Source organism: Diceros bicornis, chromosome 24 (assembly GCF_020826845.1).
Source record: "Diceros bicornis minor isolate mBicDic1 chromosome 24, mDicBic1.mat.cur, whole genome shotgun sequence".
Taxonomy (NCBI): Eukaryota; Metazoa; Chordata; class Mammalia; order Perissodactyla; family Rhinocerotidae; genus Diceros; species Diceros bicornis.
Genome location: NC_080763.1, coordinates 45,372,373 through 45,393,824, shown reverse-complemented (window position 1 = coordinate 45,393,824; position 21,452 = coordinate 45,372,373). Strand labels below are relative to the sequence as shown.

At 47.9% G+C, this 21,452-nt stretch overlaps 2 protein-coding genes across 8 annotated transcripts in view; one reads left to right on the top strand and one right to left on the bottom strand.

Moving 5' to 3' along the window:
• Positions 1–2,687, bottom strand: part of WDR25 (WD repeat domain 25) — a 141,520-nt gene extending 138,833 nt beyond the window's left edge. Inside the window, exon 1 of one of the 6 annotated variants that reach the window (XM_058567707.1) lies at positions 2,303–2,687. Coding sequence is in view for 2 of the 6 variants with exons in the window: in XM_058567708.1 (XP_058423691.1) it covers positions 603–628 (26 nt within the window). In the remaining 4 variants the exon portion in view is untranslated. The other 5 variants (XM_058567704.1, XM_058567708.1, XM_058567703.1 and 2 more) reach the window with 5 other exon arrangements.
• The window catches only part of WARS1 (tryptophanyl-tRNA synthetase 1), a 30,505-nt gene continuing 11,516 nt past the window's right edge, over positions 2,464–21,452 (top strand). Inside the window, exons 1-6 of one of the 2 annotated variants that reach the window (XM_058567711.1) lie at positions 2,464–2,544; positions 7,911–8,036; positions 13,846–14,059; positions 15,040–15,148; positions 19,135–19,254; positions 19,794–19,976. In XM_058567711.1, the coding sequence (XP_058423694.1) occupies positions 7,953–8,036; positions 13,846–14,059; positions 15,040–15,148; positions 19,135–19,254; positions 19,794–19,976 (710 nt within the window). In that variant the 5' untranslated portion in view covers positions 2,464–2,544; positions 7,911–7,952. Of the gene's footprint in view, positions 2,545–3,310; positions 3,423–7,910; positions 8,037–13,845; positions 14,060–15,039; positions 15,149–19,134; positions 19,255–19,793; positions 19,977–21,452 lie in introns of those variants that run through there. The other variant, XM_058567710.1, reaches the window with a different exon arrangement.

The window sequence follows — 21,452 nt, the reverse complement described above, 5'->3', positions numbered from 1 at the left end:
GAATGAGAGTAGGGCTGGAAATATGGAAACGGACAGATGTCCAGACCCCGGTGGGAAAAGCACACTGCCCTCAACCTCGTCCTCCTGCTTGTGCTGCCGTCCTTCCTTCTGTTCTCTCGGCCTAGAACACTCTTCACCCAGCCATCTCATCTGAATTGTAGGCCAGCTGGGGAGCCCCACCTACAGCACCAGGCCGAGGTGCCTGAGCCACCATCAGTCCACCCTTCTGAGGGTGTGATCCAAATCCCCCAGTTTCCCTTCACAGACTCACACAGCAGGGAATGTCCCCTTTCTAGAACCATCATACATGATAAACTGTTGCCAACTAGTTTCTAGGAGAAGTACTTCAGTCTGGAGTTCAATTCTGTGCTGTTAACACGATGTACGCTCGAGAGGAAATCAAGGATGCCGGACACGTCCGGGACAGCAGAGGGCGTGGTGGAGCAGCACTGACAGCTCAGGCAACAGACCAACCTCCGAGATCACCCCTGTGCCCGACCTTGATACACCACGCTCAGCATCTCCTCCCCAACCCTCAGGTGGGGTAAGGGCAGTGCCAGAAGCTTCCCTCTGCCATTCCAGGCAGCCTGTCTATCACCCACCTCTTCCCCTGGACAGCGGGTTTCATGTCCCCTGGAATCAACCAGCCCACCCCCTCCACGCCTTTCCCCCTAAGGGCGCCACTCGCCTGACAGGCTCCACTGCCAACCAGTTAGGTCACCATCAACAATCATCTGTAGTCCGCCTCCTCCGCAAACCCCACCTTCACCTGCAGCCCAATCCAGGCAGGTAACGCCTTCCACACACAAAACCATCGTCTAAATGAAACCCCATAGGGCCAGCCCATCTCAAATGGAGCTAATACAATATAACGGACTAATTACGAACTAATGAACTGTGCACCGCGAAGGAGCTGGCATTTCTGTTCTCTGAATACTTAGCCTGGTCCTGAGGCCCTCCCTAATCAGGCATCTCACCTGTCTCAACTCCTGTGCACAGCATCCCACTCCTCCCGTCAAAGGGAACCCAGTGGGTTCCACCACCAGAGCCTTCTTCAGCCAGGAGGACGGATTCCTACCCACCCGTCATCCACAGAGGTCGACTCACAGGAGAGGCCAACGGCCAGAACTAAAGACCAAGTCTATGGCAAAAGATCCCAGAGTAGGGGGCTTGGGGCCCGTGAGCCCCACTTCCTAACCAGGCAGGGCAGCAAGGACTGAATGAATGCCAGAGGATGGGCAGTAGGGCTCCCGTACTATCTGCTTCCGTACATTTTGTTCATTTGCTCAACAAACATTGATGGAGCATGGGCTACTCGCCAGGCCCCACACGAGACATCAGGAAACCAGCAGCGAGCAAGACAGTCAAGGATGCCCTGGGCTCACCGTGCTCACAGGCCAGCGGGGAGAGACAGACCAGAGTCAAGTGAGATCGAGGGCGTCAGGTGGTGAGAAATTCTAGGGAGAAAGGTAAGACAGAGAAGGAGAGCAGGGCGGCGGAGGCCGAGTCAGGGCTGAGGCAGAAGGTGACACCTGAGTGACGCTCTGGAGGTGAGGGAGCGGCGGTGGTGAGCAGCACTGAAGACAGAACCAAGAAAACGCATCCAATAGGGTAAGAGAGGAGGCAAAGACGACTCAAGGAAAACAGGCAAAAATGAAGAAGACTGGGAGCCACCGAAAACAGCATAAACTTCAGGAAAAAGGCGTTTGCTGCCTTCTGTGTTTCTAAAAGGAGGCTTTTTTCCTGGAAGGAGGGGGTGATTAAGAGAGAGAGGTACCGCTAGAAGGAAAGGTACGGTCATTGGAGAAATGCGGCTACGGGAGAGGGGGCGGCATTGACGGTCACTAGCATGTCAGCCCCACCAGGGCAGGATTTTCTGTGTTTTGATCACTGTTTGATCCCCAGCATCTAGAAATATTTGTAAAAAGCAACCTCGTGGGAGGGGGGCACAGAAATAGGGTCTTCTCATTCAACAAACATCTCCTGATTACCTACTGTGTGCCAAGCCTTATGTTGTATCTGGTGTGGCCAGAGATTAAACACAAAACACGGATCCTGCGCCGGAGGCCACAGACTGATGAAGGCAGCAAACAACATACGAGCAGAGATGGGTTTTGAAGGATGAATAGGAGTTAGCCGAGCTGTCAAGAGTGAGAGGTAAGGATGGTCCAGGGCACTGCGCGCTCGCAGGGAACCGGAGATGGAGGACAGGCGAGCGGCGGGGAAAGGCCGGCGCCGAGGGGCTCGGAGCTCTGCAGCCGCTACCGGGTCCCGGGCCCTCCCGCCCCGGCCCGCCGCTCACCACACGCACCGGAAGCGCTCGGTTCTCCCGCAGGCGTTCCGGCCTGCACTCTACCGCCCAGTCGCGTTCCGCCGGCGCCGGAGGCGCCAACCAATCAGCGGCGGCCTCCGCCCCGCCCCCGCGCGGCCAGCCAATGAGGGCCCAGCAGGGCCGGAAGTTGTTCCGGCCGGACGGCGTTTCCACGGACGCCCGGGGGGAGCCCCCGTGGGTGAGCCGCTTGGTCCACGGGCTGGGCCTGGCTGGTAAGTGGTGGGGTCGGGGAGGAAGCGGGGCGGCAGGGGTGGCGCCGTGACCTGGCCCCTCCGGAGCCGCGCGCACGCCGCCCGCGGTATCCTCCTCCGAGCCCGGGCCGCTGCGCGCCGCGCTCCGGCCCCACGAGGGGCTCTGCCCGGCGCCCCTCGCCCTTCCTCCCGCCCGCGCCGACCCTCGTCCTCTCCCAGCCCTGCCCTTCCCCCGCGGGAGCGGCCCCGCCCCGACGAGGGTCTGCCGCGTGGCCGCAGTGCCGCGCGTAGCCCCCACGTGAGTCTAGGCTTCCGTATGCCCGTTTCACACACGAGGAAGCCAAAGATGATGCGGAGGTAGCGTGGTCGCCCGAGCTGGGATTGAAGCCCAGGTCCGTTTGACCTCGGCGCTCGGCCTTCTCCCCCTGCAGTGCCCCGCCCCGGTGGCCACACCCGCGGGGGCTTTACAGCCCTCCCCTCCCCTCCCCTCCGACCACACAGAACAGTCTCCTGCTGATGCCGAGGGTGGGCAACGGGAAGAGGGCGGGGAGGGTAGAGGGAGGCGGGCTGCGGTATGCGGTGGCTGATGCAACGACCCCGTAACACCTCGGTTCTCAGGAGGGTTGGTCCCCACCCCTGATTGAACGGAGTCAAAGGGGCTGGTCAGGAGACTCAAGTATTTCTCAGAAAGGGGATGGTTTCTAAGAAACTTCTCGCTTCAAGTAGCTGAAGGGTGGGGTAAACAGGGGGGGAAAAGAGGTTTTTTTCTAAAAAGGAAACTGAAAGAAAGAGGGGAAGGCTATTAAAGCGTCTGGCTGCACAGGGCAATCTCAGCCACGCAGCTGCCCGGCAGGACCAGTGGCCACCTCTGCCCCGCTGCAGTGTCTCCTACGACCTGAGTATGTATTGCCGTCTGTGCCAGACTTAGAGCTTGTTAGTATTTTTAACCTTGGCTCAGGTGATGAGGGGTTGGCTCTCTTAGGCTCAGGGTGTGGTGCATTTGATTTCATCCAATTGACTCCAGGTTCAGGTGATTCACGGCTTCCATAGGGACCAGAGATGAGGGGGAGCAGTTGCCTGCTGCATTCATAGCTTGACTCTCAGCACCTTCCTGTTGGCTGTCAGATTTTTCACTGATGAAGCCTCCTTAAATAGTCAACATCCAAACTTATTAGCCTTCTCGTTGTGGTACCCAAAAATATCTTATGCCTGGCTTCATATAAATTAATGTCTTCTTTGCCTTTTAAGATAATGTGCATTTTATTATTTAGAGGGAAAAATAACCTTTCCTCTTGGGTTTAAAAAAGAAAAAGTGAACATAATCTGTTCCAAGATTTGAAGTGTTAGTGAACTCCTTGCTCTAAAGAAGTCATTTTCTCGTGCTCTGGGAACTTGACGAGTTCACCCCAGAGGTGAACCAGGATGTGAAGGATGGTATCCCACCTCCTGGTGGATTCCAGAAACTCCTGGGGCACCTGCTCTTCCTAGCTGCTCCAGCATCGGCTATCTGGATACCACTCTTCCCCTAAATTGCAGAATCAGTGTATTCTGATCTTACCTGTGAGTTGATTTCATTATGGCCCAAGTCATTGTTGTGTTCTTCTGTTAAATAGTTCTGTAATTCTTTCCATTTCTCATCCCAAAACTGTTCCCAGTTTCTTCAAATGCTTGTTATGCTCCTCCAGAACAATGGAACCTTTCAAAATGAGCCTGATTCAAGTTCTTGAAAAAGTGAAATTGAGAATTAAGAGCCTTTTAGCTTTCTCTTTCTCTTTAGCTGTGTTCTTTATACTCCCAGAACTTTTTTTAGAGGAGATAATAGATTACTTCACAGATTATAGCTTCATTTGTTTGTTTTAGATTGTAGTATTTGTTAAGTAGATACAGCAACTTTCCTTAACAAAGATTCAAAGCCCTATTTACAGTGTATGTGGTAACTTGCCGACGTTGGTGCAAGCTATTGAGGTAATTTCAGAGGTTCTGAACTCTAGGTTAAACCTCTGAAGTTAAACTTAGTTCTAAAAGTTATTTAACAAAGAAATAAAGGAGGATGTTGACCAGATGGGAGAAAAACAGAGAACATGCATACAAGAAACGGGGGTGAAGTGGATAGATGCGTGAAATGGGAGAGATGATAGTTCTGTTCTCCTTGTCTCTGATCTCTCCCGGAGTACTCACTCAGGGAAGTTGCATCATACACACAAGATTTGTAGTGTGGGTGATTCCCACACAATAAGCGTGTGCCTCGTGATCCTGAGAGCAGAGAGACCTCGTCTACTGTTCCCTCAGTTGGATTTAGTTCCCGCTTGCCTCTTCTTAAACGGGATTCTAATATTTAAAGATAAATATTTTTCCCTACAACATGGACCCAAAATGCAGGTCCAGTTCGTCTAGCTGATCCTCCGCAGCTATCTGCTCCATTGCAGGGGGAGATTGGCTGTCTGGGGCTTGCCCAGTCATTGACCTGGCACTTTCCCTAGGAATTTCTAAGGGTAATTTTAATCTGGACTTGATTTTGGTACTACTCACAGATTTCAGCACCTTACTGTGCCGCCTGCTGCCCTCTGTACAAGATACCACATTTTCGGAAGGACGGGGAAACCAAAGGGAGTTCCAAAAAGAGTGACTGGGATGGTGGGCAGATGTTAGCAATGGGTGAAGACACCAGCTTGGGGATGTGAGACCTGGAGAAGATGCCGTGAGATCCACCAGGCTCTTCCCAAGTGGCAAGAGGCTCAGCACAGCGTCAGGATATTAAACAGGAGGCTGTCTAAGTCCAGGTGGGGGAAATCTGCCTTCAACAGGAATAAGCACTTAGAAAGATATTCTAAGAGGATATAAACCTTAGAGGAAAATTGAACTTATGAGATTTATTCATTCAGTAAATGTTCGATGACGAGCTACTGTGGGCAAGGTACTAGAAGCATGTGAAAGAATAAAACCCAGTGCTTGCTTTCGCTGTCTAGTGGAGAAGACAAATAACTAAATGCGGTGTGAGCACCCTAATAAAGTTACTAATGGGATGCTCGGGGATCACCGAAGACAGGGTGACCAATTGGCCCCAGAGGTCCAGGGGTCGGGAAAGGCTGCAAAGAAGAGCTGGGGTTTGAATTAGTAAGATAGCCGGCAGTGTGCAGGCAGAGGAGAGTGTAAGCCATTGGGGCAGAGGGAGTAGCTGGAACTCTGAGACAGCACATGATCGGGGGTGGCTTTGGCGGCACATCCTGGTTTAGCTACTCTGGCGGTATAACCTCAGAAGTTTGCTCTAACCTCCGGAGCCGCAGCGTCTCGTCTGCTAATGCAGAGCGCGTGCTGTAACACCCAGCTTTGAAAGTTGGGAGAATCTGGAATCATGTGTAAAGTATCTGAATGTAATGTTTGATCATTCGTGGCTAGAAGTATTTCATCACTTGGATTATTTGATGTGGACCTGAGTGTTTCTCCCCTCAGCACTAGTGAGAAGGCTCTTCTGCATTCCTTCTCTTCTCCCTAAACTGTGAGCTTCGTTATCTTGAGTCAGTTATCACAGCTTCCCCTTCTGAGAACTGAGGTGGTTGTCAGCAAGGAGGGGAAGGAGGCTGGCTGCTATCCCATCCTGGTTTCTGCATTATGGTTTCATTGAGTTGTATAAAGATTAGTTCCGTTTAGATTTTCATGCTTTTTAAACAAATATTTAACAAATGGATAAATAAAAATAAATTACTCTTCAAATTTGTGTGTTTGGTTCATAGAGTTACTAGAAAAAGATTTTAAATGATTAAAAAAACAAAATAGTCTTTTATGAACCCTCTCCTGTGGGGCTGATGCTGTGCTAGACTGTGGAGCCACCTGCACCGTCTGTGCGACCCGTGCTCGTGAGTGTTCTGGTGGTTATCCCCATTTTACAGTCGAGGCTGGGGCCCGTTGCAGTTAAATGACCTGTCGGTAATGTTGGAGAGTGTGGGTTCTAGGGTCACTCTGCTTGAGTTTGTATCCCGTCTCTACCACTCACTTGCTGGGTTATCTTGGGCAAGTATTTTTTTTGTTTTTTTGTGGGTTTTTTTTTTTGTGAGGAAGATCAGCCCTGAGCTAACATCCATGCCAGTCCTCCTCTTTTTGCTGAGGAAGATTGGCCCTGAGCTAATATCCGTGCCCATCTTCCTCCACTTTATATGGGACACCACCACAGCATGGCTTGACACGCAGTGCGGCGGTGTGCGCCTGGGATCCGAACCTGGGCCGCCAGCAGTGGAGCGCACGCACTTAACTGCTACACCACGGGGCCGGCCTGCTTGTGCAAGTTTTTTAACCTCTATGTGCCTCAGTTTACTCATCTATGGAACGGAGATAAATCTGTCTCATAGGATTGTTGTAAGGCTTAAGCGAGTTGATGTGCGTAAGGTGCTTAGAACAACAGCAAGTACAGAAGTGCTGGGCATGAGCTGCTCTGGCAGAGCCTCATTGTCATCGTCATGCTCATCCTGCTCACGGTGAGGAAGCAAGTTACAGGTGGAGCTGGAGTTCAGGAACCCTCAGAAACAATACCTGTAGTGGTGTGTCTTTATGTCTTTATACTTGACAAAATCCTGCCATGGCCTCTTTTCTCCTTTCTTCTCGTAACAGCCCTTGAGGTAGGTGAAGAGGTTCCTGAAGGCGGCCCTTCGTAGATGAGGAAGCTGACCCTCAGAAAGGGGAAGCGACTGCCCCAGGCAGGCGCTGATGGTGGCCAGTCACTGCCCCCGGGCAGCATCAGGTGGCCTGCCCTGTGCCCCGCCCTTTTCAAGGTTAATGGTAAATAATGAGTAATAGAAGGTGCAGGTACACCTTCTTCAAAGGTTTGCAGTGAAATAAGGAAGCATGTGGAACGGGCAGGCTATATATAGTTCTTACTTCGTTTGGAACCCAGGACAGATAAGGCCCTGCCCTTCACCCCAGACCTCCCTTTGTCTGAGGACAGAGCAGCTGGCCTGCAGAGGAAGTCATTCGCTCAACAGTGCGTTATGGCTGCAGAGGTCTGGGAAGTCGTCCCCAGTGCAATTAAGATAAAGAGTAAATAGCAATTGCCAAATGATTTTAGCTGTGGTGGCCTTAGGTTTATGAAAGCACTTTGGTCTTTTCTCCCTACCAAACCTGCATCCTTCCTGTGTCCCGGCACTGGGTGAGGCCCAGGGACAAATCAGCAGCTGTGCGCTGGGTCTTGGTTGGGAGGGCTCCTACCCCGCAGTCCTCAAGTGCACAAATCATCGATTCCTGGAGTCCTCACCGTTGGCATGTGTTCTTCCTTTTCCTATTACCCAAAATTTCTGCTTGTATTTCTATTAACGTAGTATCTATTATAACTCACCTCCAACCGTTCTGAAAAGAAGGACTAGATACAGGTGTGTTGCTCTCTCTCTCCTCCGCTGCAGTTCTGTCTGGACCGCTGAGCAAGGCCGCCAGCACCCAGGGAAATGGCCTCCCGAATGGAACTGTCCAGCAGCATAGTTGCTCAAGAGGAGCTGGTGAAAACCCTCAAAGCTGAGAAGGCGTCAATGGTATGCAGTTTGCTGGGTTCTCCACACGTGCATCTGAGCCACGCCTGCGGGCTCACGTCACCTGGGAGCAGACTGTTCCCAGGATCAGTCCCCTCAGTAACTGAGGCATTTTGGCTGTGATTTTACATTTATTTTCTCCTCTATGAACATTATTGATGCATGTGGTCTACAGAAGAGCCACTGTGAAATACAGCCGTCATCCACCCACCTCCCCCTGCCCTACTTCCTGCTCCCCATGTCCTGCTCTCAGAAACAAATATTTTCAATTCTTTTAGCTGATTCTTTTGATCGGTACCCCCCATATCTCTAAAACTCATGCTTATGATGTTGCTCCTTGTTGATTTTCAAGGGGCTTTTGTTTGGGGCTTTCACTGTGAAAGAGGGGAATTGGCCCTTTCATAAACACTTCCTGTCCCTCCAGTCTCCCGATCCGTGTTGCAGTTCTCGTTCGGTCAGCATTAGCCTGGACATTCTTCTGACCACATAAACGCTACTCACAGCTGACCCATTGAGTGTAACATGAGTGCTTTTCCTTTCTTGCCCAACTTTGTTTTCCCTGGAGTTGATATTTGTCTTAGTTTCTTTTTGCTTGGCTTTTGTGTGTCCTATGATAATGGATCTCCAAGCTCTCCCCCACTTGGGTGAATCCCCTCTCAAGGCACCCACGTCAAGCAGTCTGTCGAGTTTGTCTTCTTGAAGAGGTCTCTCCTTCTGCCTTCTTTGCTCTGGACTGGTGACTCGCCTCCCACACTGCCCATCGTAGGACCTTCTCTCTCTGTCCACCTCTCTGTTGGGTCCTGTTTCCTGACCTGGGTCTTACTCCTTCGTTTACTGTGTTTGGGCAGAGTAAATCCTCCGGTGGTTTCTGAAAAAGTTAGTGCGAAGGAAATGATTTTGGGGGATCTTGCATGGTCTGAAAGTATCTTTATTTTATCTAATATTTGATTGATCACTGGGCCGGTTATAGAATTCCAGGGTGGAAGTGATTTTTCCCAGGGAATTCTGAAGCCATTGCTCCGTCATAGCCAGCTCCCAGGGTTGCTGTGGAGAAGCCAGATGCCATTCCTTTGTGTTTTCTCTGGAAGTTTGAAGAATCTTCTCTTTGTTCCAGTGTTCTGAAATGCCTTGGGACAGGTGCTCATTGCTCCTTTCAAACTAGAAATTCGTGACCTTTAATTCTCAGACATTGTGTTATATCTTTGATTTCTTCTCTTCTGTTTGCTATTTATTTATGGGGTTTTTTTTTTTCCCTCAGAGACTGGTCCCCTGATTTTCTTATTTTTTGACTTCTTTTTCTTATTTCTTTTTCTTTGATTCTTTCAGGTACATCTCCTCAACTTCTCACCCTCCCATTGTTTGTCACTTGTCCTCCTCATTTTTAATTTCCAAAAGCACGTTTGCTCTCCGAATGTTCCTTCCCTCACGCTGCCCTGTTCATATTTCATAGCTATGGTGGCCTTTGATCTATGAGATCTGATGATGGTTTTCCTGATGTCCCCTGCCCCCTCTATAAACTCCGTTTCCTCCAAGTTAGCTTTTTTCCTCTGCCTTTCGTATTAGAGGCAATCCTCAAGTGTTTGGTGATACTTGCCATCCACTCACATGTCAGAAAGGAGCACGGAAAGATGCACAGAAGCTCTGCACACGTTGGGGGAGCTTATCAGGGTAGGTTTCCCTTCCCTGGAGGGCCACCAGACTGCCCTTTTGTTAGAAATCTTCAGTGTCGGGGTCTTCAAATCTCTTCTTTGAGGTTGGTCGAGTCCCCAGAGAGGACCCCTCCAGTCTGCTGTCTAGAAGGAACAGATCTGGCTGCCAGTGTTGTGCAGCTGAGTGGGACAGAGGATCTGGCTTGTGTGACCCTTCACTGAAGCTCCCTGTTCTCAAGGCACTGCCCCTGCCCCCACTGGGCAGAGCGCCCCCAGTCTAGACACTTTGAACTCTTCCTTTCTAGACACTAAACCTCTGGCGGGGGGACAGGGTGGCACTCGCTCAGCTGTGTGGGGAGGCTGGGGTGGAGATCTGAATCACTGCTTCTTTTTGTGTGTGTGTGTGTGTGTGTGTGTGTGTGTGTGTGTGTGTGTGTGTGAGGAAGATCAGCCCTGAGCTAACATCCATGCTAAACCTCCTCTTTTTGCTGAGGAAGACCGGCTCTGAGCTAACATCTATTGTCAGTCCTCCTCCTCTTTTTCCCCAAAGCCCCAGTAGATAGCTGTATGTCATAGTTGCACATCCTTCTAGTTGCTGTATGTGGGACGCGGCCTCAGCACAGCTGGAGAAGCGGTGCGTCGGTACGCACCCAGGATCCGAACCCCGGGTGCCAGTAGCGGATCGCGCGCACTCAACCGCTAAGCCACGGGGCCGGCCCTGAATCACTGCTTCTTAAACAGACTTTCAACCAGTGTTCCTCTGTTCATAACCCACTTTCACCCTCACTTCCCTGAGTACCTGGGGCCACTAATGCCCCAACCTCACGGGAATTCCACAGCAGCATAAGTCCAGTCACTGCCCAGCATTTCCACGACATCTTAGCATTCATTGTTCTCACGTGCTCAATCAGTTACCAGCCACCCATCCGCTTTCCAGCTTCTGAAATCTCGTTGCTGTCATCCTCTTCCTGTTCCCTTTGTCCTCGTGGAATTCTGCCTTTTTTAAAGCTCTCTTTGCTGCTGTTGCAGTGGGTTTCAGAAATGTGATCCATTCCATCTGCATCTTCAGCTGGCACGTAAGCACTTCCTTTCATCCTGGGATGCCTCCCCTCTTGGGTCCCCCAGCTTCTGCATCTCCAGGACTTCCTCATCCATCACTTCCAACCCCTGTTGTCTTCTTTTCAGAACTCTCTTCTGAGTTTCTCAGCAGATGCTGTCACCCATCTCACACCTACCTCAGTGGTTTACTTTAACTCTGTGGACCCCAAATAAACCATTACATTTTAAAAGAAATAAATAATACTGAAAGAAAGTGATGGCAAAAAAAGGAGTTGATTATTTATAGAAAGAGGTTTACATACCAGGTGGGGCCTAATGGATGAGGCTGAGTTAGTTGTTTAAAAAACAGAATCTAAAATAATAAAAGACTCAATGTTGATCATTTACTCTATAAACCCATTTTGGGACCTTGACAGTGATATTTTTGTCCATTTAACATTAAATTTGAATAACTTTTAATAAATATTTTTAGTTAGTAATTCTTAGTGACTCCAGTTATGTGCATTATTTTAACAAACGAGCAATTCTTAACACAATTTAGAATAACTCTTCCAAGCATAGTCTCTGACTAATGCTTAGTTGGCTGACACTCAGCAAGAGAGATCAGAGATTCCACGATGAGACCAGAGTTAAATGACAAAAATTCAGAGGTTCATTTATATCTGACCCTGAACTGTATTATAACAGAAGCTCCTGATGTTTTAGAAATTCAGTTTACGCAAAATGGTTGAGCTACTTCAGGAGTGCCAGTCCAATGAGGGCGCTTTCTCCAGCTGTCCCTGCCATCTCTCTAGGCCGTGGGCCTTGGCGTTCTATTCTGCTCTGTGCCCCAAGGGAATAAGACCCACTGCTTTCAGAAACGGTAGCTCAGGGCCGGCCCCGTGGCTTACGGGTTAAGTGCGCGCGCTCCGCTACTGGCGACCCGGGTTCAGATCCCGGGTGCGCACTGACGCACCGCTTCTCCAGCCGTGCTGAGGCTGCGTCCCACATACAGCAACTAGAAGGATGTGCAACTATGACATACAACTATCTACTGGGGCTTTGGGGGAAAAAAAAGGAGGATTGGCAATAGATGTTAGCTCAGAGCCGGTCTTCCTCAGCAAAAAAAAAAATAAGAAAAAAAAGAAACGGTCGCTCATAAAGCAGGGAGTCTGCTGGGGGATAGGTCAGAATCTGGGGGCTCGGGCAGGAGACAGTGGCTGAGGGCATGTACAGTGTGACCAGACTCAAGAAATGACACTGGATCATGGAGGTTAAGATAGAGCAGAGCCTTTTTGTTCTTTTAATTCACGTAAACTTTTTAAATTGAAATACACCTGTTCAGAAAAGTGTGGAGATCTGAAGTAGGCAGCTCACTGAATTTTCACAAAATGACCACATCTGTGTAACCGGCACCCAAATGGAGGAAGAGCATAGTGGCACCCGGAAGCCATCCTTGGCCCTTCAGTCACTGCCTCCCCCTCCCACGGGAGGCCTCTGCCCTGACTCTTCCTCCGTGGGTAGTTCTTCCTGGGCTGGGACTCGATGTAATCGGGTAGTATATAGTCTTTTGTGTCTGGCTTTTTTTTTTAGAACATCAGCTTTTAAGTTCTGTTTCAGTATCTTGGTCCATGTTAGATTGAGAACAGGAAAAGAGGGCGAGCCTGCTTGTCTATTTCAGGCCCATTCCAGATTACAGATAGTCCTCCAGCAGGAACACTGGTTGAATGTCTTTCAAAGAGCCACCTAGTTGCAAGCAGAGTTAGGCCAGATAGAGTATGAAATGCCAGCACAGCCAGTGATTAAAGGGTATTGGCTGCAGTGTGCTTCAAAGCAAGGTAATTCTTCCCATAGATAATTCGATAGATCGTGCTTGCTGAACGGTTATTTTGTTGCAAGCGCTGCGCCCAGGCTCTGGAGAAGAGAGGGCGGTAAAAGGTGCTTCCCTGTCCACCCTTGGCAAGCATCCTGTCTCTCATATGAGGGGTATCTGAGGGGTTATTGACTCTGCAACTTGGACTCGTTCAAATGACGAATTCCAGATAGTTTCAGAGTTTGAAACACAAATCGTGTCTGCGCACTCAGCCTCAATAACAGTCCTCTGTGGCCCAGGTGCTGTACCTGGTGGAGCACTTCTCTCTGAATGGGGGTGGGTGTTGCAGTGTTTCTCCAGCGGGAAGCCCAGTTTATGGCACGTTAGGTATAAACTCTACATGGAAATGTTTGTATTTCCCTTGGCAAGCAAATCGGACTGTGTCTATTCTCTGCGCTCTAATCCAGCAAGGCCAGTTACGGGAGCAGAGCTTCAGGGCCCCGTGTAACTAATCTGCTTCATTAGTCTGCTCTTGGAAATGCCCAGCTTCCAGCGGCGGGACTGCAGGCTCCTGGAAGAGGAAGTCTTTAATAGATTTCCAGTGTACCCAAGGATACATTGTACATTTGTTTTTCTTATGCTTATTTTAAAACACTTAAATATGCAAACGCTTCAGAGAGTTTGAGAAGCATCCAGACTGCAGTGGCATCTCTTTCCCAGTGAATCCCTGCTCAGTTGATGACCTCAAAGCCTGTATTTTTCCCTTGCCTTTTATCTGTTTCGTGATGTCTATTTGAGTTGCTGTTACTGTCCTTGGTGGCATCATTGTTTAAATTTCCATAAACATTCATCTCAAACTGTGGGATGTAAAAGCAAGTTCCAGTGCAGAACTCAGTATACTCAATTAAAGGAACTTGTTACGCGGGTCCTCTGGCGTGAGTGGTGTTAGAGAAATCTTTAGTGTATTAACTCTGTCCTCAACAACAGTGTACATCGTGTCCCTACATTTCTCCCATAGTGTTTGTAGTAATAATCCAGAGCAGTAGAAAAACAACAGATTAAAATAAAATACATTCAGGCCCACAACTTTCTGTGTGTCCATGGGGAAGCTCCTTCACCTCTCGGAATCTCAGATTCTTCAACTGGAAAATGACAGTGACAATGATGCCTGCCTCTGGGTTGTTGGGAGACTAAACAAATTAATGTGTGTGAATGCCTTTAACACAGTGCCTGCCCCGTAGTAGCAGTGACATTCAGCAGATGTTAGCTGTTGTTAATATTTTTAGCCTTCATCCTTATTTCCTTTGTTCAGGGTGAAATTGACTCTGCAATGCAGAAATTATTGTCACTAAAAATGAGCTACAAAGCTGCCACAGGAGAGGATTACAAGGCCAACTGCTCTTCAGAGAACCCGGCACCTGGCAGCAAGGGTGGCCTGGATGACACAGAAGCTGAGGAGGATTTCGTGGACCCATGGACAGTGCAGACGAGCAGTGCAAAAGGCATTGACTATGACAAGCTCATTGGTACGTCCTGGGAAGAGCCCCATCTTTTAGAAGTGATTCCATTGATGTTTTTTATTTTGAATTAATCATCAATCCAGTCAAGCTTCAAAGTCAGGAAAAAAATAGATCCTAAAATCTTTGGGTGGTGCATTATATTCCCAAAGGATTATTTTTAACTAAAATAATAATATAAAACTGAGTTCAAAATAGTGGTCTTCAGTAGACAGTTGAAGATAAGCTTTTCCCTTTTTTTAAGTAATTCAGAATGGGGGAAAAGTCTATGGAAGTGGGCATCTTTGCAGTCATTTAAATTGTCTTTCACTTATTGGTGACAAGTCATTCATTGATTACTCAAGTTTCTCCTCCAGTGATGTGGTTTATGGAGCTAAAAAGCGGGCGGTCAGTTTGAGAAGGATGATTGCCTCACAGATGGCAGGTTGTCATTGCCACGCCCTTCCTCTAGGGTCCCTGCTCAGGAAAGTCCCTACTCTGAGGTCACTGATGAGTGACAAAGAGGAAACAGAGCTCATCTGTTTTTATCTAAGTCAAAGCCATTTTCCATGATTTAAGAATAGACAATGAGTGAAAATTTGCTTGAAGACAGACGTTAATTCGGTTCAACAAATAAAAAATATTAAAATTATGGTTGTCAGTGTACATAAATTATACCCTAGTAAGCAGCTGTATGTGTGTGTGTCAAAAGTTGCTAGCTAGACTGTATTCTGGGTATGTTTCCCATCAAAATCCAATCCCAGACAAAACCGAGTTTTATGCTGTAAGCTGTTTCCTGTTTTGCTGCGTGTGGCCTCAGCTGTCATTGTTAACGTGGAGGACGCTGACTTTGTGTTGAGGATGGCCCAGAGCAGAAGGCCTCGAGAGCTTTGGGTTCGTTAAGGTCGTACACGGATCGCTTGGTTTCCCCTTCGTTTCAGTAATGTCTGATCACCGTACCTCCCACTGCCTGAGATAGTCATCTCTGCCATTGTCCGATTTCTTTCCAGTTCGCTTCGGAAGCAGCAAAATTGACAAAGAGCTGATCAACCGCATAGAGAGGGCCATTGGCCAGAAGCCGCACCACTTCCTGCGCAGAGGCATCTTCTTCTCGCACAGGTCAGGGGCCTATTGGCGCAGAGCTTCTCAGCCCTCTTCTCTAATTCCAGAGATGAGTGGGAGGCCACCTGAGACTGGGAGGAGAGTAGTAGCTGCTTGTCAGGAGACGGGGGTGCCCTTTCTGTCCAGCTAGTAACTGCAGGATCAGGCCATCCCTTCACCTCCGGCCCTTAGTTTATTCATTTGGAGGCTGCCCACCTCACGAGGTCGAGGTCAGGTACATAGCAGATGAGATTCATGCCGGATTATGTGCTATAAATTATAAAATGTCATAAAAACAAAAGAGATTAATATGTCCAAGTTGAGTGTTTCCTGCACGATAAGCAGTAGGCTTCCTGAAATTATGTACCCTCTTCCTCCTATTCTACTGGCCTGCTCACAAATAATATCAAAAAAGAAACTAATGGAGTATCCATGGAACAGAGTTTGCCTACCTTAGACCATAAATTCCATGCAGATAACATCAGAAAATAGGCAGGTTCCAAAAGGGTTCCTGTCTCTCCCACCCACAGGTGACCTCAGGTTGAGGCCGGCCTGCTTTTGAAGCTGTGTTCTTGGAGTTTATAGTCCGAGGTAGGGCTGTGCTATTCTGCTCGAGCTTCACGGTCACAGAAGAGCACACATAGGACAGAACTTGGCAGTCTGCCCGAACACTTCAAATTCTCTGTGCAGAGAACTCCAAGCCCCACTCAGTCCTCCTTCTGGGCATAATACAATCAAAGCTTTTTCCTTAATTGAGATTTAATTCATCTTTTTGAAGTCTACAGTTCAGTGGTTTTTAGTATGTGCACAAGGGTGTGCAGCATCACCATCTAATTCCAGAACATTTTCATCACCCCCAAAAGAGACCCCCTACCCATTAGCAGTCGCTCTGCATTCTTCCCTTCCCCCCCCCACCACTGGCAACCACCAGTCTGCTTTCTGTGTCTATGGATTTGCCTATTCTGCACATTCCATATAAGTAGAATCATACAATATGTGGCCTTTTGTGTCTGGCTTCTTTCACTTAGCATCATGTTTTCAAGGTTCCTCCATGTTGTAGCATGTGTCAATACGTCATTCCTTTTTATACCTTAATAATGTTCCACTGAATAGATACACCCCAAATTTTGTTATCCATTCATCAACTGACAGACATTTGGGTTATTTTCACTTTTTGGTTATCAATAATGCTGCAAACATTTGTATACAAGTTTTTGTGTGGACATGTGTTTTCAGTTCTCTAGGGTGTGTACATGGGAGTGGAATTGCTGGGTCATAAGGTAACTGTGTTTAACTTTTTGGAGAACTGCCAAACTATTTTCCACAGTGATTGCATCATTTTGCAGTGTACAAACAAGGGTTCCCATTTCTCCGCATCCTCGCCAACACTTATTATTTTCCATGTTGTGTTTGTTTTTATAGCCATCACAGTAGGCGTGAAGTAGGATCTCATTGTAGTTTTGATTTGTATCTCCCTAATGACTGATGACATTGAGCATCTTTTCATGTGCATGTTGGCTATTTTTGTATATCCTTTGGGGAAATGTCTACTCTAATCCTTGGCCCACTTTTTAATTGGATTGTTTATCTTTTTATTATTGAGTGATACTAGTTCTCTTTATATATTCTGGATAGTAGTTTCTTATCAAATATATGATTTGCAAATATTTGCTCTCATTATGTAGATTGTCTTTTCACTTTATTGACAGTATCCTTTGAAGCACAAAAATTTTTAATTTTGATGAAATCCAATTTATTTTTTTCTGTGGTTGCTTGTGCTTTTGGTATTGTATCTAAGAAACTGTTGCCTAATCCAAGGTCATGAAGATTTATGCCTGTGTTTTCTTCTAAGAATGTTATGGTTTGGGCTCTTGCTTTTAGGTCTCTGATCCATTTTGAGTTAATTTTTGAATATGTGTGAGGTAGGATATCCACTTTCCCAGCACCATTTGTGAAAGACTGTTCTTTCCCTATTGGATTTTCTTCGCACCCTTGTTGAAAATCAGTTAACCATATATTAAAGGGTTTATTAAATATACTACAGAATCTTGATCACTGCAGCTTTATAGTAAGTTCTGACAATGGAAAGTGTTAAGTCCTCCAGCTTTGTTCTTTTGAAGATTATTTTGGCTAGTCTAGGTCCTTTGCATTTCCAAATGAATTTTAGGATCAACTTGCTAATTTCTGCAAAAAAGGCAGCTGGGGTTTTAATAAGGATTGCACTGAATCTGTAGATCAATTTGGGGAGTATTGCCATCTTAAAATATTAAGTCTTCCAGTCCATGCACATAGTTGTCTTCCCACTCATTTAGGTCTGTAGCCTCTTTCAGGAATGCTTTATAGTTTCAGTGTACAAGTCTTGCACTTCTTTGGTTAGATTTATTCCTAAGGTTTTATTCTTTTTGATGGTGTTGTAAATAGCATTTTCTTAATTCCATTTTTAGATTGTTCATTGCTCCTTCTGAGGGAAAGACACATTCTTCCATTTCTCCTGTCTCTCAGCCATCTTCTACAACTGCACTGCACTTCTGACACAGAATGTGTGAGGTTTTCACACCTAACTTAACGGTTAAGTTAGCAGTTTACCATTCTCACTGCCCTTGTGACTTGTTTATTACTTCAGTGTAGTTATCGTATAGGCTCTTGGCTTAGGGAGGCATAGGACTTGAAGCTTTTGGCATTCTCAAATTTGAGAACGCCTCTCTGTCTAATTTTATCTCCTGAAAAATAAGGGGTTAGGTGAGATCTACCACGCCCTGTAGTGACTGGGCCCCCTCACCAGCTGGGCGGGTCCCTGCTAGAAACCAGAATGGGCCTCAGTCAGTTGCCCACACTCCTCTCCTCAGGACGGCACACAGTGAGTCCCCAGAGACTCCCACAGAGGCATCGAGAGTAGCTCATGTGACAGCTGCATTTTCTTCTCTTCTATAAGCCCATAAAAGTTTTATTTGGTTCATTGTGAGAACCAAAGAAGGACTTGTTTCTTCCAAAATTAAGTTTTTTATTCTTTCCTTATTTCAAAAGCAGTGTGATCATTCCATGGGGGAAGAAAATCAAAACTAAGCACAAAAAAACAGAATACTCATAATCCTATCTGCCCAGAGGTGAGCACTGTTAACCTCTGGCTTGGGGAGTAAGGAGAAGTCACTTTTAGAATACTGTTGTGTGGATTCTCCTTCCCAGACCTCTGGAAAAGGTGGCTTTTTCTTGTATTTTGGGCCACTTTGCCCAGAAACAAAGAGCATTCACAGCTAGAAGGGTGCCAAATAATGCAATCACTGGGGCGTTGGGGGTGCTTTTAAAGGTACAAATTCCCAGACGTTACACCAGACCCGCACAATCAGAATCTCTGAAGGTTGGGCCCAGGCAAATGTGGTGTGGAAACAGCCGGCCAGATGATTCTGATGCACAACCAGGAAGGAGGACCCTTCATGTGCATTGTCTGTGGACCCCAGTCCTAGGGGATGGCAGATGATTCCACAAGACTGCCAGATGAAGACACCTGGTCCCAGCCTGGCTGAGGGAGCCCAACTCAGATCTCCAGCTGGGGACTTCACCTCTAAAGTCCTGGGGGACGTTCCTTACTCCCCTCTCTCAGTCAGGACTGTATGGAACCCTGCTATTTCCCCAGCCTGGTCTCCAGAGTCTCAAGGCTGGGTGATTCTAAACGAAGATTGTGCAGTGTTGGCCTGGTGTCCCTCCCAGGAAAGCAGGTGTAAAGCAGATGGTGCATCAACATGGATATTTGGAAGAATTCCAAAAGAGTTCCAGTGGCTACCCAACCATATCCATCTTTTAAACACGTTATTCGAAACCTGCATGTAGAACAATCACAGGAGAAACCATTTCAGTAGAAGTTTCTTGTCGTTTTGATAACATAAGCACCAAGGATAACAAACTAGTTATTATCCATGTTATTTTATCTGTCATTCCCAAATGAGCATTAGCACCTTGATTTTTTTTCTCTAAAATCACACTATTTCCTTTTCTCCTTTTTCCTTTAGAGATATGAATCAAGTTCTTGATGCCTACGAAAATAAGAAGCCATTTTATCTGTATACGGGCAGAGGCCCCTCTTCCGAAGCAATGCATCTAGGTCACCTCATCCCATTTATTTTCACAAAGTAAGTATTGCATCGTATGACTTTTCTCACTTTTATTAGTGAATCGGGAATGTTAGTTGTAAACTGTGTCTAGAACCGACAAAACAGTACTAGTTCATGTTTGCTGAACAATCAAGGTCCTAGGGACTTGGCACCTTTGTGGCTTCTGTTCTCTCTGTTCCGGGTGTCACTTTAGGAGAACGTGACGTGGTGGAGAGAGCACAGACCTGTTTCCCCCTCTTCCCTGTCCCTGTGACCATGGGAGACTTTCTTCTCTGAGCCTTAGTTTCTGCATCTGTAGGAGGGAAATAACACCCACTCCACAAATTATTCTAAGGCTTCAGAATAAAGAACATAAAGTGACTGGCACAGAGCTGATGTGCAGGGCCCTCCAAGTTAGCAAATAGGAGTAGCCCTCATTCTGGTCAGTAAGATCATGCAGTTCTGGAGACAAGGAGGCTTTGATGTACATTGTTAGCAGCAACTGTGTTTTCAAATGCAAAATGGCCTTTTTCTGCAGGGGAAATGAGCTCTCCGCCTTCTTCCTGTGTGTCTCTTAGGTGGCTGCAGGACGTGTTCAACGTGCCCTTGGTCATCCAGATGACGGACGACGAGAAGTACCTGTGGAAGGACCTGACCCTGGACCAGGCCTACGGCTACGCTGTAGAGAATGCCAAGGACATCATTGCCTGCGGCTTTGACATCAACAAGACTTTCATCTTCTCTGACCTTGACTACATGGGGTAAGAAGAAAACGTGTGGCTGCTTTTTAAATAAATAGATGCAGACAGCAAGTCCTCATGACCATAGCTAAACCTGAAATATCTGAAGTGATGTTAAGGCCTGGTAAATGTGGAGTGGCCGTGAGTCACAGCAAGTCTGGCCCGTGAAATAGGGTTAGATGAGACTATCACTGTCATCATTGTTATCATTTCCGTGGTTCTTTATTTTATTTCTCTCCCCTCATTCCTTAAAACAACCTGATTCCGCTGCTTGAACCCCTAGACACACCATGGGTTCTGCTGCTCGTTTTAGGACAAGGCAGCGTTGGGTAGCCCAGTCCCTAGCGCACGTTTGTGCAGCCTCTTCCCACCCACCGTGGCCCCTCACAGCCTCAGGTCCCCCACCAGCCAGCACTCTGTAAACGCACATCTGGTCCTGGCCCCCAGTCACACCCTTCCTGGTTCTCCATCATCATTGGAGTGAAGTTCTTACTTTCCACTTGGCACACGAGCCCTTTTGTGATCTCGCCTGTGTTCCTCTCCAGCGTCACTGCCACCCCCTCTAGATGGAACGGTTTCCAGTTCCTCATCCTCACTTTGTCCATGCTCTTCTCTGCCCAGAGGTCCCCTCCCTAACCCACCACTCCTGGCTCAGTGGAATCCTACGCTTTCTTCCAAACACGTGATCAAGCATCGCCTTTTCCTGGCAGCTCTCCCTCCCACAGCCAGAGTTAGATGCCCCCCCCCCCGGTCCCCCAGCAGCCCGTGCTCCACCTCCCCCACATCTGCTGCAGTGTGAGGGGTGGCCCTGTCCCACGAGGTCAATAAAACAAACAGTCACAGAGTGCTATGGCAGGTGTCCTCGGAGGCCCTGCGAACGCAGCAGTGAGCACACCAAGTCCCTGCCTTGCTGAACTTAGATGTTGGTGGGGCAGAAACAAACCTCTAAAACACCCGTGAAGATGACTCCATGGGTGGGCATGCAGTGGGGGTGGGGGGCGAACCTTTGAACAGTCCGCATGAAAAGACCACCACATGAGCCCCCCCTATTTTAAGCACCTTCTGAGAGAGAACGTGGGGTCTGGGCAGCTGTTTCTCAAGCTGTCTTCTTTTTGGTAACTGGGGTTTCACATCTTCCACCTTTGCCTGGTAAGAACTTCCTTTTTGTTTGCAAACATGGGAGGAAAGATGAAAGCCCAGACGGCCTGTAAACCCAGGGTCTCCACTTGCTCTTCTCAGAAAGGCATTTTGTGTTTGACCTCAAGTTAGGAGAGACTTGGAAAAGTTAAAGCCTGGGGCCGGCCCCGGGGCTTAGCGGTTAAGTGCGCGTGCTTCGCTGCTGGCGGCCCGAGTTCGGATCCCGGGCGCGCACCGACGCACCGCTTCTCCAGCCATGCTGAGGCGGCGTCCCACATACAGCAACTAGAAGGATGTGCAACTATGACATACAACTATCTACTGGGGCTTTGGGGGGAAAAAGGAGGAGGATTGGCAATA